A 16,327-nucleotide genomic window follows, 5' to 3' on the forward strand; every position below is an offset into this window, starting at 1 on the left:
CAATCAATCTATAAATAATTTGTGGTTACAACGTAAGAATGGGTTTATTAAGTGTTCCAAATGTAAGGCTTGCCAACATGGAAAAAATACAACTAAGTTTTTGACAGGATGCTCACAAATCGAGAAAAACATCAAAGGACAGTATGACTGCAAGACAGTTTGCGGTGTACGTATTGTGCTGCCCATGTAAATTACAGTAAGTAGGCAGCACAATACTCCCGGTACACCAGAGAGTGCTCCAACATTTGAGGGCCAAAAAAAAATGTTGACAAAGCATATCCGGTGGCTCGCCACTTTGCAACATTCCATGGGAGTAATGCAACTGGCCTCACTTACTATGTCATTGATACGATAGCCCTGAACAAAAGAGGGGGCGATAGAGAGAAAAGTCTGAGAAAGCTAGAATCAAGATATATTGTGGAACTCAACACTAAGGCACCTATGGGCCTCAATATGGAGGAAGATTTGCACACACATTTATGAACTCAAAAGATATGATCTATTAGTACTTAACCTGCATCTTCCCTAAAACTTTTCCGCTTTTAATTATGTGTCTTTTTGAAATTTTGATCATTTTTATAAAAATATTTTTTGTTTTGTTGTAAAATTAGACTCGAGGGGTGAACTTTATGTCTTATGCATATATTTTTTCCACTCTTTTTCATTCAGATCGGGTGAAGAATGGAACAGAATCGCAAAGCCCAGTAGGGCTTAATAACAGGGAATGGGCTGTTACGAAGCGATGGTTAAAAGCCCACTTGGGCTTCATTATCAAGAAGTTAATAATAATTGGTGCGCGTATTGATTGCTGACAACTTTTGTTTTATAATAACTCTAGTTGATCTGAGAAAATATGACAATGTGAAAATGTATGTTTTCTTTGAACGCGCTTTCTTCGCTTCTTAAACCAATGTATATATGCAAAAAACTACAAGTCTTTTGTCGATTGCGATTATTTGTAGTTTTCACATGATCTCATCACGTGCACAGCATAAAAATGGTTGCATTATTAACAAAACTAATGTTGGTGAACAAGCCTGCTGGTTCAGGCGAAACACGTACGACATAGCCTTCTAAATAAACTCGGGCTGGATTTGTCAAGATATTGCGTTGTGTTCCTTCCTTTGTAGAGGAGCCTGGTGGTTTAGGTTAGCGGACCGAGCCTAGAGGTTCGCGGAACGACGCACCCGCTGTTCAGGTGGTGCGGCGGCAGTTTCCAAGCAAGTTGGAGAGGATATATATATATATTTTTTTTTTTTTCCCCACAAAAAAACCAAAGCAAAGTTTTTAGTGACTGTATAATTAGGTTTAGATTTCACATACAAAAACCATAGAAATTCAGCAGTTATTTTTTTCTCAAGTAACTATAACTCATACCTGAAGGTAACTAACTTGCACCCCCGCCATGCACAGTTTCTCATCAAGAATTTCACTGCAAATGTTGCAGTGATATTATCAATGGTCATATAAGATGCCATTAGTGATGTAATATGTGGGGTAATAAGCAGTGCATGGCGAGGGACCAAGCCATAGTTACCTTGGGGCACAAGTTACAGTTACTTGAGATAACTATAACTGCTGAATTTCTATGGTTTTGTGTGTGTGTGTGTGTAAAATCTGAATCTAAATATAAAGCTGCTGTAACTTTAGTTTTTTTAGTGAGTGTAAGACTTTTTTATATTTAATTTCCAAATTATAAAGTCCCTGTAACCTGGGTGTGTGAGTGGTTCACTGGGTCTCTGAGTGGGTGTGTGAATGGCTGTATGGATGTGTGAGTTGGTGTGTGGTGGTAGGAGTGGGGTGTGAGTAGGCATGTGAGTGCATGTGTGGGTCTGTGAGTGAGTGGTTTTCTGGGTCTCTGGGTAGGTGCGTGAGTGGCTGCATTGGTGTGTGAGTGGTGCTCTGGGCCTCTGAGTGGGTGTGTGACTGGCTGTATGGATGTGAGAGTGGTTGTGGGGGTAAGTGGGTGTATCAGTGAGTACGTGAGTGAGTCTTGGTGTATTTTTTAAAGTTGGGATCTGGGTCTGCAGATCTGTCGCAGATTCACACAAGGGTCGCAATGGATCCACAGAGCCTCACATGCCAAAAGAAACGCTTTTGGGCAATTTTGTGTCCATGAGGGGTCCCTCACAGACCACTATCAATCCCATGGGGTCAGGATACTTCTATCCTGACTCCTTATATCCTATTTATATTTTATTCCCCTCCCCTCCCCACCCGGAACCGTATCCCGATTGACAAAATGGTGGCCACAACTTTTCTCTCAGGTTGCTGCCAGCCAATCACTGCACTGATGTGGACACATGGATCTGCGTCGCTAGAGGTACATAAATCTTGTTTCTTTAATAACTCCAATACTACTAAACAGATTTACACCAAGTTACAAAAAATACTCTTTCTGGACCAAGATCTAGCTTTCTACCAAATTTGGTGTAATTCCATTTAGGGGTTTGGGCATATACAGAGCCAGTTTCCTACAGGTCCTTACTAGGACTACCTATTGGCCATCACCAGTAATAAATAAATATATGTTTTGGCAATTATAGTAAACATCTTTATTGAAAAACTGAAATGAGTTCAAGAGTTTGATTAATCAAAATAAAAAGTGAGATTGCGCCATGTGCAAAGCCACCTTGCTTAACCAAATCCAATTAATGGAACAGCCTCAGACTCCTCCAGCAAATCACTCTGGCCTTCTTAGTTGTATAAGGTACTATCAAGAGCTGCAGTTAAATGCCAAGTTACATATTTGTGCAGGGATTTACCTCTAAGTATAGATGGAAGAGATAGACCAGGAGGGATAGAGACACAAAAGAGGCAGAGAGAGGAAAGGAAGGGACAAAAAAAGACGATGAGGAAGAAGAAAACGAGTTGACGTCCCTTACACAAGGGTTCAAGGTGTGTGGAGGAGAGAGGGAGAGATAATTAATTTCAATCTTTCATACATAAGGTGAACTGTCTCTGCTGTAATTCAGTGTCAGAGTGGCCATTTCAGACAAACGTAGAAAAATAACATGCCTTTCAAAGAAGATAATGGTGAACGTCATGAGCCACAGGAAGGTTTTATGGCCATAAGGATACAAATGGCAGTCTTTTACAGTGAAATATGTTACGTTGTGCAATTTGTGTATACGGTATGTTTTGCAATTTCATGTCTTCGCAACCGGGGGAGAGAAGTGCACCTTGTTAAAAGTGAATGGCCTACTTCACCAGTCGCAGTCCTGCAACAGGATGAACCAGCTCACTTACCTATGCATTAGACAACTGTAGTTCTTTAGCCTACATTTTGAAAGTGAATAACAATAGAGCCTCTGAAACCCAGTCATAGAAAAGCCTATCATTGTTTAATCTGTGAAGAATAAAACTTAATTCAAAGCCATAATTAACAGTGGATGTGTAGGGCATTACCAGATTCCATCCGGAGAGCCTTGGGCACAGAGGAGCGGTGCTGGTCTAGGAGGCCCACAATCTTCTTGTGTCCATACTTGATAGCCAAAGTTCGAGCAGTATCTCCAGATTTGTCTGTCTCATTCACCTTCACGCCCTGGCAATGCACAACAACAGATATGAAGGTTATTAGTCTGCAACCATATGCCTTGTGTAACATATAAGTGATAAGGTACCGCCCGCCCTACATTATAAGGATATTGTAAGTTACTGAAGAGTTCCATACAGTGGAAGGAGGCCGAAGGCAGAGTACTTTTATAAGGCTATTGCGCTCCGAGGTGACTTACAATATCCTTACCATGTACGCCAGGGGGTATTTAATCCCATATAATACATGATCACACCATCAACTTTCCCACAAGCCACTTAAAACATTGGTGTGTAGCTCTTTCATATGAAAGAGTAAACAGGTATGCAAACAGGAAGAGTACAAATAAAACCTCTATTGCAATATTAAACACATCAAAAACCTGTTAGATATTTGTTGCAAACAGATATTAGAAACAGTTAAATAAGTGTAGAAACATGCAGAAAGAGTTTAGCTTTTCTCCTCCATCTAATAAGGAGTGCAAAAAATAAACATTCTTTCTGCTTGTCATTGAAAATAGAAGTCGAACCCCTGGTAAGATGAAAAACAACATTCAGGATGATTACAGGTTAAATGAGAGAAAGAATGAGAGTTAGGCATCACTGCTTAATTGCTTTGATATTACAGGTACGGATGAGCCGAGCAGCATGCAAAAATGTTGTCATTCCAACAACAATCACCTCTCTAGTGTCTGAGCGAAAAGTGCGTAGTGCAAGGACATAATGATGAAAACCCAGACGTTTGCACACAGGCTTCACCCACTGTTCACGTCGCCTAACATATGTGGGACAGAAAAAGTTAAAGTGATGAAGATTTTCCTCCACCAAATTGCAAGAGGGGCACTGGCAGGAGCTACAGTACTTCACGCCCTATCTCATGCAGAAACTGTTCAGCGGCAGGACTCCATACCTCCATTTTAGAAAGAACTTCAATGGGGTAGGTCTTGGGGAAAAATATCTAAAAGCATTTCATAATCAGGAGAAAGCTTAATATCTAGAAAGAGGTTAGTTAGGCACCCTGCTTTGACATGTTTAAGTTAAACCACAAACGCGCCTTTAGACAATCTGTAATCAAGGAGCAAGAGACTTGCTTTGCAATGACCGGGGTATCCCACAATAGAGGCAAGCCAATGTAATACAACATAGATTTAATATGGACAAACCAGGCAATCTTCACACAGCCCTGATATTTTAAAAGTGCCTTAATCGAACCTCTGTAGGATTCTAGCTCGTATGTTGACCAGAGCCTATGCCAATACATGATGGGACGGGACATAGTATGTTGGTTAATCGGAAGGATACCCAATTCCAAAAGATTGGGGGGGCTGGGGGCACTCTGTGGGAGATTAAAAATAATCCTCACAAACCCATTATTCATTTTTTCGAGGTCATCAGTCCTGACATGTCCCCACAGTTCTAGACCGTACATAACTGTAATCTTCGCTTTGAGATGCTATACTTTCACCACTGGTTCAAGGGGACATGCATGCACCTTTTTGCGCAATTTAGATACAGCAATAGCTTCTTGTTGGAGCTTCAGTGAGCACTTCTTACTTAATATGCGTGGATCAGCTCATTTTATTGGTTAAGCAGACCACCAAGTACACAACCTCCTACACTTTTACAAGAGGAACACCCTGCACGATTATATTTGCCCTGCCAGATGTATAAGGATTAAATGACATACATTTTGTTTTATTAAATAATAGGCTCAAATCAGTTTAAAAAAAAAAGTGCGATAGCTTGGAATGTGTAGAAACATGCAGAAAGATTCTAACTTTTTGCCTTTATCTAAGGAGTGCAAAAAATAAAACATTTCTTTGTTAATCACTCTAAGCTATTAAAATATAGCAGAAAGAAAAGCAACATTCTATTATCGTTGCTTTAAAGGGTTGCTTCAATTAAACTCCGTGACCGGATCTGCCTTTCACCTCGGCTGCTGGCTCTGGCAGCAGGCACTGTGAGATCAGAACTATAATAACTCATTCTTTCTTATCGGCGACTGAGTGAGTCACAAGTCATCGATTATAAAGAAATTAGAGACATGCATTTATATAGGGACTACAGAATCCCATGTATTATATAGTAATACTTGCAGGATTCATAAGTTTTTTACTGTTCACTTCCCTGTATATCCTGAGAGAAAATCATACATAGCACTTACAATGGCTTACCTTATATACATGACAATTAGTGAACACCACTTGATGGTTACAGAGCATCATCACGGTTAGGACACTTACATGATTCAGCAGGTGCTGGACAATTATTTCATGGCCAGAGGCGGCTGCTTCCATCAAAGGGGTAAATCCATGAAGAGGTTCCCTGCAAAATAATGGTATTCGAACATGAGAACTTACAGGTGAAGAGTCAGCTGCACTAAAAGGAAAGGAAGATGTGTAAGCCCGAACCTTGGAGAGCACTGGGGCGGAGTGTAGAAAGTGTCTGTAGTCAGCACTGTTCTAAACTGAGAGGTACACTTGGCGGACTACAATGAAGAGTTTCCCAAACCCCTGTGTCAGTATCTCAGTGATGAAGAAAGAAGACAATCATGGTGCCACCTTATGTGGCCATTTATTACAGTGATGTTAAAAATACATGCAAAATTGTGCCATTTCAAACACAGTCTTTATTAACTGCAGGACGGTACCTTATTTTCTTTGGGGAGATTCTGGGCCCCATGCCTTCAGGTTACTTCACATTTCACAGCAGCTCCAGCTGCCATCCAGGCAGGGTTGATTCAAGGGTTGGGCAATCACATTATGGGGGTGGAAGGGAGAGGGCGGAGTAGGTGGTCAGTGAGTTAGAACTTCAGTGTGAGGCAATGGTTCAGCAGGGAATCAGTATTTTTAATAGGGTAAAATCACTTTAGAATACAGCACGATTCCTAAAATTAGTTTGGTAGTACTGAACAAGTTACTTACATTCCGTAATGCCTTATCTGGTTGAGAGACTATCTAGCTGCAGATTCCTTACCTTAAAATTAACCGTAGGCGTCAGACAGGATCTGAAAATGTTTTCATGAGCAGTACCAGATAAGGTGCTACTAAAGTTAATTAACTTGTTCATCTGATACAGACTTCGAGCTGCAGATTCCTTATCTTAGAATAGATACCCCAGCAATACCTCCCCGAGTTGGACTGCTGACCATATTCACATGAGGATGTCCTGCGGAACTGCATGGGCAAAGTGGCCATCTGATAGACCGCATTGTCCAGACAGTGAGGTTTGGTAAACATGTGCAGGGAAGCCCATGTTGCTGCCTGGTAGATGTCCAGGATGGAAACTTTTGCGAGCTAACGCAGTTGTTGCAGATTTAACTGGAATGAGAACGCAAACCCTAGAGTTGCTTTTAGCCAATGCGTAGCAGATTTTGGTACAAAGTATGATCTATCGTGAGGTGACCTTTTTCTGTACGCCTCCCCCATCACTCGACATACCCCACAAAGAGTTGGTTGTCCACTCTTGTGCGTGATCAAAGTAGCACAACAACTCTCGTTTTGGTACAGACGGTTAAGTTGCTCCTCTTCTTTGGAGGAATGAGGCAAAGCATATAAAGTAGGCAGAGGGAGGGATCGGCCTACGTGAAATGGAGTGGCACCAGTTTGTATGGGTAGATGTTAAGAAAAGGAGACTTGGATGACAAGACCTGAAGCTGAATGATCCTCCGGGGGGGTGGGGGGGGGTGAGTAACCAGGAAGGCTGTCTTGATGGTAAGGAGCCTGAGTGGACCATTGTGGAAAGGCTCAAAGGGAGCATGCATAAGGAAAGTGAGGACGAGGTCCCACTGGGGAATAATAAAGGGAGAAAGCGGAAACCAATGCAAACCTTTCAGAAACCTATCTACAATAGGGGATTTGAAGAGGGATGGCTGTTCAGGCAACCGCAAAAAAACTGAAATGGCGGAGAGATAGCTCTTTCGGGTGCCCAGAGCAGATCCCTGCTGGGCAAGGGAAGGTGGAACAGAAGAACCTAAGAAAGGGGGAAAGAAAGGCAATCAATGTGTCTTTCTGTACACCATGCCACAATTTTTGCCCAACAGCAGGCATAAACGGTCTTGGTGGAGGGACACCTGGCTGCCAGGATTAGATCACAGACTTCAGGAAGAAGGTCGAAAGCTGTCAACTGTCGCCGCTCAAACTCCACCCAAGAGGGTGGAGTGTTGACAGTCTCAGGAGGAGAGCCTTCCCATGCTGCTGTGACAGAAGATCCTCCCGAAGAGGCGGCAGCCTAATCGGAGGACCGATGGCCATGCTCAACAGCTCAGTATACCAGACTGTCCATACCAAAACCGGAGCCAGAAGGAGGACTTGGGCCTGGCGTTCCTGATCTTCTTGAAAACTCTGGGAAGGAGTGGTATGGACGGAAAGGCATACAGGCGCCCTAAACTCCTTTCGAGACGAAAGGCATCTCTGAGCAAGAGGTGCCTTGGAAACTCCAGTGCGCAGAACTGCTGACATTATTCGTTCTTGTCGATGGCGAACAGCTCTAACCAAGGCTCTCCCCACTGCTGAAAGAGACCTTGCACCTCCTCCGGATGGAAATGCCATTTGTGATCTGCGAGGCATATTTGGAGTTCGCAGGCACTGGTGTTCAGAGAAACCGCCAGATGTTGACCCACCAGGGAAATTCATTGAATCCAGCCATGTCCAGAGAGCTCCAACAAGAGTCCTCTGACCTCCATCTCTGCCAGATGGCCAACCCATTCAAGGAGTGACGTACATCTCACTACTGTCAGAGCTGGTTGGAAAAGGAAGAGAGGTCTTCCGCTGACCTAATTGTGTTAACCACCACTGCAGATTTTTTGCAGTTCACTCTGAGATCCGAATCATGTCGGAGGGATTCCCCCAAAGCTGCGCCCACTGGAACTTCAGGTCCCATTGCATAAGCCAAAGGGTATATGTCATCAGCAGGATGCAGGAGGCCATAAGGCCAGCAACCTCAGAATCAGTCTCACTGAAAACCAGGTTAGAGGCATCTATTAATATCATAGCCTGAATATCCTGGATTCTTCATTTGGGAGGGTAAGCCCAAATCTGCACCGTGTCCAGAACAGCTCTGATGAAAGGGAGTCAAGTGTCACAGGAGTCACAGCAGACTAGGAACATTTGGAGGCTGCTGCTGCTGGGGGGTGGTGGAATGACCAGAACACTGGCCACCTGATCCAATTACTGCGGCCACACAGAGGCTAGAAAGCTGGCACACCGCAGTGGCTGGATGGGTAAGGAATTGACTATACGTCCCTTCTGTGGCAACGCAAGGAGCGAACGGCAGAAAAAGGGTAAGGAGGGCCATGGAAACGCCCAAGGAACTGGCCTTAGCCCGGCTGTCTTTTGAATCTAGGCGGTGTACTCCGAAAAGACATGAGCCATCAAAGGGCATGTCCATGAGTAATGTCTGGACATCCACAGAAAAGCGAGTAGTCCTTAACCATGCATAGTGTCGCAGAGCCACTCTCAGCAAAACCACTCTGCCTAGTGAGTTGGTGGTGTTTAGTCCACATCTATAGGTGAATTTAGCTGCATCCCTCCAGTTAGCAACAGCCTAGGAGATCAGGGCCCGACCTCCTCCAGGACCATTAGCAGCACCTTGTCAACTGTATCCCTCAGAGCGCAGGAATAGCAGCCCAAGAGGCATGCAGTGTTCACTGACCACAATGCCAGGCTGGTGGAAGATAACATTTTCATGCCCAAGTTGTCCAGACTCTTGGATTCCCGATCCGGCCGGCAGTTTGGAATGCACCAGGATTTACATTTGAAGTGGAGGCTTGGATCACCAAGCACTCAGTGGTAGGGTGTACCGTGAGGAATTTGGGGTCACCTGGAATGGAGCAGTGGCGGTAGGCAATTGTCCTGTTCACAGAAGCCTCACCAATGGCCCCATTTGAGATGCCATTAATGATGTCACAGAACACGTTATGAGTGCGTCATCAATGATGTCATAGAACACGTTATGAGTATCGTGTGGCGCAGGTAATAGTAAGCTTTGCTAACTATAACTGGTGAATTTTGGTGGTTTTTTTTCAGTTTAAAACGTTCATGTTCTCACTGACATTCTCACCGAACTATAATGGTTTTTTTTAAACAAAAACAGCTATTTTGATCACACCTAACTATAACATTACTTTAACCTATATTATTTTCAGTGAATTGCTAGTTTTTTTCATATAAAGTAATACTGCATTACCATACATAAAGCCAATCCCCCTGCCATGCACGGCATTCTGTTGTGCACGGCAGAGGGTTGGCCACAGGACCTTATGTTTTTTTTTTTTATTAGAAAACAGTCCGTACTAGAGAACAAAAGATCTTAATGGACTGGTAAAACCAAAAAGCAAGGAACTGGAGGTAAGCAGGAAGGATCTGACTGAAAACCATCATAGCAGTAAAAATCAAAATAAAGGGAAGCATTGAGGAAATAACATCAGAGATAACCCCCATCATCTTGCCCAGCCAGCGTCTCACCCATCTAAAGCCTAACTGGATCCCAGATCGCGCTCAAACTCCATCTACAAGCATCATTGTTTAACAAAGACATTACCAAAAAAACAGGTATTCAAAAAATCCTGCCACAAACTCCAGGGAGAAGAGGCCACACTTGAGAGCGAGGAGCATGTCATCACCAATCTAGCCAAGGAGATTGAAAAAATATAAACCCACCACATTTTGAGGAATAACCGGTGAATGCCCCAACATTATCAGTTTCGGGTCCCAAACAACCGATAAGTTTGAAATACTGTTAATTTTCCCAAAAACAAAAGCCCAATATTCATGTAGAACAGGGCAAGTAGCGAAAACATGAACTGCATTAGCCCCCTTGGACCAACAGCAAAAACAGGAGTCATCTGACCTGCGCTTCATAGCACAGAGGGGGTGGGGAGTATACACAAATTAAGGTCCATCATATCAGATGTCAACGATTTTTTTAAATTTAGAAGACTCGTGCTATTAGGTTGCTACTCCATTTATCCGCCCTCGGCTAAAAAAGGATCAACCCATTGATCCTGTTCAGCAGAAAAGATTAGCTTATAAACTAGATTGATGTTCCCCTTCACAGGAGCTATCGTTATCAGATCTAGGGGAGTAGTTTGGAAGCGACTAATGTCATCTTAATTAAGACTAGAGATAAAATGTCAACTTTGCAGATACCTATAGAAACCAATCCGGGGAAGGAAAAACTGCTGCTGAGAGAAAGACACCCCCTTTCAAACAACTGTCACAGGGTAAAAAGTTTAGCCGCCTCCCAGCTCTCCTAAGAGCTATGATGGACATAAAGAGGTAAATTAGGGTTAAAACCTAAATATGTATATCAATTGATAGAGGTAGTGTCTGGAAATACTTTTTTTCAAGAGAACTCCAGTTGATATGGAAAAGCTTTAGAGTCTTGTACCAAGATCTATTAAAGTAGAATGACGCACTCTAGATATAAATCCGGAACTAAGTCCATGACCACCCAGAGGAAAGGCCAGGAGACACTACTGGACTCACACTGAGACTCGGGGACATGACCAAGCACATTAAAGGTACTATACAGATCCTGGAGGATCGGAGCTAAGATGTATAAAAAAAAACATAGAATTCTAGAGGAATTTGATCAGGTCTGGAGGCCCTTCCCTTAGCTAGGGAACAACTAGCAGCTTCTACCTCAGAACGAGTTATGTGTGACGCCAAGTTCGATTACTAGGCGTGAATCAACTTATAATGAAAGTTTAGCATAACAAATTGGTACAGACCCCAGTAGAGGCAAAACAATCCTCTTGGTAGAGGTCCTGAAAAAACTGGTAGAAGACAGCTCTAGTGCCTGCCGGGTCTACAATGAGCTCCCCTTTTTCATACCGGATCTGCTGGATGGTATTCAAACTGGAACTGTCCTGGACTCTAAAGCAGAGCATCCGACCCATCTCTTCACTTTTCTTGAAGCTGTACAATTGCCTAACTCGGTGGCTTCTCGCAACTAGCCATGTGACCCCACACCCCCGCCCCCCACCCACCCCCCTAAGCCTTATTAGGCCTTGTAAACCCCATCCCCCAGGGTCACTACTTACAATCAAGATGAGGGGGGCCAAGTGGCACGAACCTTGTTAGGCTTATAGGACCCCATCCCCAGATACTGGAATAGTTGTATTTCGTTAGTTCTTGCCATCACGTGTTTGCTAGAGTACTGGGTTCAGAAGAATACAGAGGATATAAACTTTTTAAAAATGCAGGATTGTCTCACCAGTGTTTGGCTGGTCAAGCCAAATTACAGATGGACATTATTTTTAGGAATATTGAAAAAGATTTGAACACTTTACTTTGCAGGCTGTCTGGGAGTTTGGAATCTTTACCTGGAAAGATCACTGACCCATAGGCCAAAGAGGGCATCAGCTTTACTTTCATGGTTTCAACCAAGGACTCATGACTAGGACATAAAAGCTTATTTTGCAATGTTCTAAAAGCAAATGTAAGAGATGTAGCCTTAGCTCTTAATATGTTAAAATTATTTTTTAAAGATACTCGTACTAAAAACTTATACGTTTTAACAGATTCAATTGCAGACCCATTTACTTTCCATTCTCTCAAACCAGATTTAGAGTGGCCTATAGACATTAATTTGTTTTAATTATATTCATTAGTAGGCTACTGGCTATAATTTAGTTATTAAATGATTCTGTTGGACTTTGTAGACCTAAGCAATAGGGTATCGTCAGCGCACTGCAAGAATTTTATATTGGTACCTGAAAAATTTGGCGAGTGAGAATTAACTTTTTGAGAGTGGCGAGGTAGATCTGCAATGAATACATTAAAAAGACATGGAGCTAATACACAACTTTGATTCAATCCACAAAATGTTTCTAAACAACAGGTGGTACATCTACCGTCAACCAGCTTTCCCCTGACCCATGCATTGTGTATAACAATATGATCATGCTCAATAGTTTGGGCAGTATACCCCAAGCGGTAAACAGCCATCACAACGCAACTATTACAACGCACTACCATTACAACAAAACGTTTACAATGCAACATCCATTACAACGCATGCTATTACAACGCATGCCATTACATCCCACATGCTATTACAACGCATGCCATTACAACGCAAGTATTGGTAAGTATTTTAATTAATTAAAATAATTAATTAATTAAAATAATTATTTAAATTATTTATAATTTTAAAAAATAATTTTAAGTATGGGTATGGATTTTAGTTAATATTACTTTAATTTTATTTAAATTAATTAAAATAATTATTTAAATTATTTATAATTTTAAAAAAAATAATTTTAATATAAATTATTTTAATTTAGTAATTTTAACCCCTACTCTATCCAAAACGTACCCTACTATTACACCCCCTGGAGTTAGAATAGTAATTTTAACCCCTACACTATCCAACACTTACCTTACTATTACACCCCGCTGGAGTTAGAATAGTAATTTTAACCCCTACACTATCCAACACTTACCCTATTACACCCCCCTGGAGTTAGAATAGTAATTTTAACCCCTACACTATCCAACACTTACCCTACTATTACACCCCCCTGGAGTTAGAATAGTAATTTTAACCAATACACTATACAACACTTACCCTACTATTACACCCCCCTGGAGTTAGAATAGTAATTTTAACCCCTACACTATCCAACACTTACCCTACTATTACACCCCCCACGAGTTAGAATAGAAATTACAAATATATTAAATAAATGTAATAATTAAAGTAAATTATTTAAAAAAATTATAATAAAATTTAAATAATGTATATATTTTTTTAAAAATGTAAAACTATTTTAAACATAAATTAATATTAATAACATTATTTAATATATTAAATAAAATTAATAATTAATTTAAATTAATAAAAAAAATAGTTATTTTAAAACTAAATTAATATTAATAAAATTAAATACTTACCTATACTTACGTTGTAATGGTATGCGTTGTAATAGCATCTGGGATGTAATGGCATGCGTTGTAATGGATGTTGCGTTGTAAACGTTTCGTTGTAATGGCATGCGTTGTGAATGTATGCGTTGTAACGTCATACATTCCCCCGTGCTGATAACTTTTCCCAAAGTAGTTTGCCGGGAACAGAGTCAAAGTCAGCTTTCAGGTCTACAAAACAGATATTTAACTTTTGGCTTTTATATTTTACCCTTTCTGCTAACAATGTGAGAGACAATACGTTGGTGATAGTCCATTGACCTCTTGGAAATCCAGATTTATAAATTGGGATTTTATTTGATATTGAGGCCCATTCTTTGAAATCCTTAAGTAGGCATGTTGCAAAAACTTTTGCCTCCAAATTTGTTAGGCGATACAAAAGGTGATGATGGACGGAGCGTTTGAACAAATCAAACACTCACCCCCAGTCAACTGATCTGGGTTTAATCCATCACCATTCTTTAGTTCACTCAGCCACCCCAGTTCAGACATGGCTATATGCAAATCAGTCTGACCCTGTGCCTCATGGGAACAGTCCAGCCCGAACTGCCAAGCCATGTCTTCCCTGGACCGGAAACAAGCATCCTGGGACCGGTTTCAAATTCATAATCCTCATCAGCCAGGCTATCTTGAATCCAGTGGCCAAGTGAACAAGGGACTCACGTCTGAGCGGGATTATGAACCCGAAACCGGTCCCAGGATGCTTGTTTCCGGTCCAGGGAAGACATGGCTTGGCAGTTCGGGCTGGACTGTTCCCACGAGGCACAGGGTCAGACTGATTTGCATATAGCCATGTCTGAACTGGGGTGGCTGAGTGAACTAAAGAATGGTGATGGATTAAACCCAGATCAGTTGACTGGGGGTGAGTGTTTGATTTGTTCAAACGCTCCGTCCATCATCCCCTTTTGTATCGCTTTGTTCGCCCTAAGTGTGGCAGGGTATGCTCAGACGTGAGTCCCTTGTTCACTTGGCCACTGGATTCAAGATAGCCTGGCTGATGAGGATTATGAATCCGAAACCGCTCCCAGGATGCTTGTTTCCGGTCCAGGGAAGACATGGCTTGGCAGTTCGGGCTGGACTGTTCCCACGAGGCACAGGGTCAGACTGATTTGCATATAGCCATGTCTGAACTGGGGTGGCTGAGTGAACTAAAGAATGGTGATGGATTAAACCCAGATCAGTTGACTGGGGGTGAGTGTTTGATTTGTTCAAACGCTCCGTCCATCATCCCCTTTTGTATCGCTTTGTTCGTCCTAATTGTGGCAGGGTATGCTCAGACGTGAGTCCCTTGTTCACTTGGCCACTGGATTCAAGATAGCCTGGCTGATGAGGATTATGAATCCGAAACCGGTCCCAGGATGCTTGTTTCCGGTCCAGGGAAGACATGGCTTGGCAGTTCGGGCTGGACTGTTCCCACGAGGCACAGGGTCAGACTGATTTGCATATAGCCATGTCTGACCTGGGGTGGCTGAGTGAACTAAAGAATGGTGATGGATTAAACCCAGATCAGTTGACTGGGGGCGAGTGTTTTATTTGTTCAAACGCTCCGTCCATCATCCCCTTTTGTATCGTCCAAATTTGTTAGGGCTATTAACCGAAGGTTGGCTGGGTTATCTGCTGAGCCGCTCTTGTAGATAGGTTGTATAATATTTTCTAGGATTCTGGAACCAATTTGTTAGTAACTGCATCTTTGAATAGTGGGGATAAAATTCTTGCCCATAGTTCTAAATTTGCTTTGAAAACGGTATCAGGAATGCTTTTGGTTCCCCCCTCACGCAAATACTGTTTAATGGGATTGAAGCACTCTGCATTGTTGGGGTGGCGGGTAGTTGGGAATCCCTCTGGCAGGGGAGCAGGGAGGAGGGAGGGGTTTGTTTTTTGTTCATGGTTGTTCATTTCTCGATACCCACACGAGCTCAAGTACAGCAGACAGAGTTAGTCATGCGACTGTTGCAACACATGCTTGTTATTCCGTTGGTTCAGACCCACTGCAGTGTGGCAGTCACACAATTCCCTAGACTATGGCGTCTGAGGCCACAAGCTTACGGTTAGATGACACATGTGCGCAGGGCTCTCCCATGACCATGATATTCTGGAATGCGAACGGACTCGGCAACACGTTAAAACGGGGTCTAGTGTTACAGTATCTTAGGAGACAGGGCCCCTTAGTCTGCCTTATACATGAAACCCACCTGGTGGGAACAGCCGTTAAAGCACTGGACAGATGGAAGTTTAAAATGATGACCCACTCTGAATTTACATCTGGTTCTCGAGGGGTCGGGATTCTGATCCGAAACAGCTGCCCTATGATAGGGACTGGGGCGTGGACTGATGACCAGGGGCGCTTCGCAGCGGCCTCCTGTCAGTGGGAGGGGAAGGTGTATAACTTTGTCTAGGTGTACATCCCTCTTGCACATCACACACTAGCTTTCCCAACCTTGGGTAAGTTCCTGCTCGATCTGCCCCCCGGGGAACTTGTAATAGGGGGGGCGATTTCAACGCCACAATGAATGATGCATGGGACAGACACCCTCCGAGGGGGCGGGGACCGGGCACATCGCCCTTTTGGGACTTCGTTGTCGCAATGGGTTTAGTGGATGTATGGCGCATGCGAAACCCAACAGAACATCAGTATATGCATCACTCAGGCGCATACAACAGTCTTTCCCGGATAGACCTTTTTCTCACAGCACCAACGGGTTTGGATAACATACAAGGCATCAAACACCTCCCTAGAGGCATTTCAGACCATTCCCTACTACTATTAACATGCACATCGCACCTCACAGGTCGGAGACGTATTTTCCCCATTCACCCCGGGTATCTCAAGGTCCCAAACATACGAAAGGCGATGCATAAGACCT

The 16,327-nt window shown here is 42.8% G+C and overlaps 1 protein-coding gene across 3 annotated transcripts in view; it reads right to left on the minus strand.

Moving 5' to 3' along the window:
• The window catches only part of ANKS3 (ankyrin repeat and sterile alpha motif domain containing 3), a 134,093-nt gene that overhangs the window by 75,175 nt on the left and 42,591 nt on the right, over nucleotides 1–16,327 (minus strand). For all 3 annotated transcript variants that reach the window (XM_078663035.1, XM_078663033.1, XM_078663034.1), the window contains exons 5-6: nucleotides 5,778–5,859; nucleotides 3,409–3,544 (exon numbers count right to left, since the gene is read on the minus strand). In XM_078663035.1, the coding sequence (XP_078519161.1) occupies nucleotides 3,409–3,544; nucleotides 5,778–5,859 (218 nt within the window). The remainder of the gene's footprint in view (nucleotides 1–3,408; nucleotides 3,545–5,777; nucleotides 5,860–16,327) is intronic.

This window comes from Lissotriton helveticus, chromosome 10 (assembly GCF_964261635.1).
Source record: "Lissotriton helveticus chromosome 10, aLisHel1.1, whole genome shotgun sequence".
In the NCBI taxonomy this organism is placed as follows: Eukaryota; Metazoa; Chordata; class Amphibia; order Caudata; family Salamandridae; genus Lissotriton; species Lissotriton helveticus.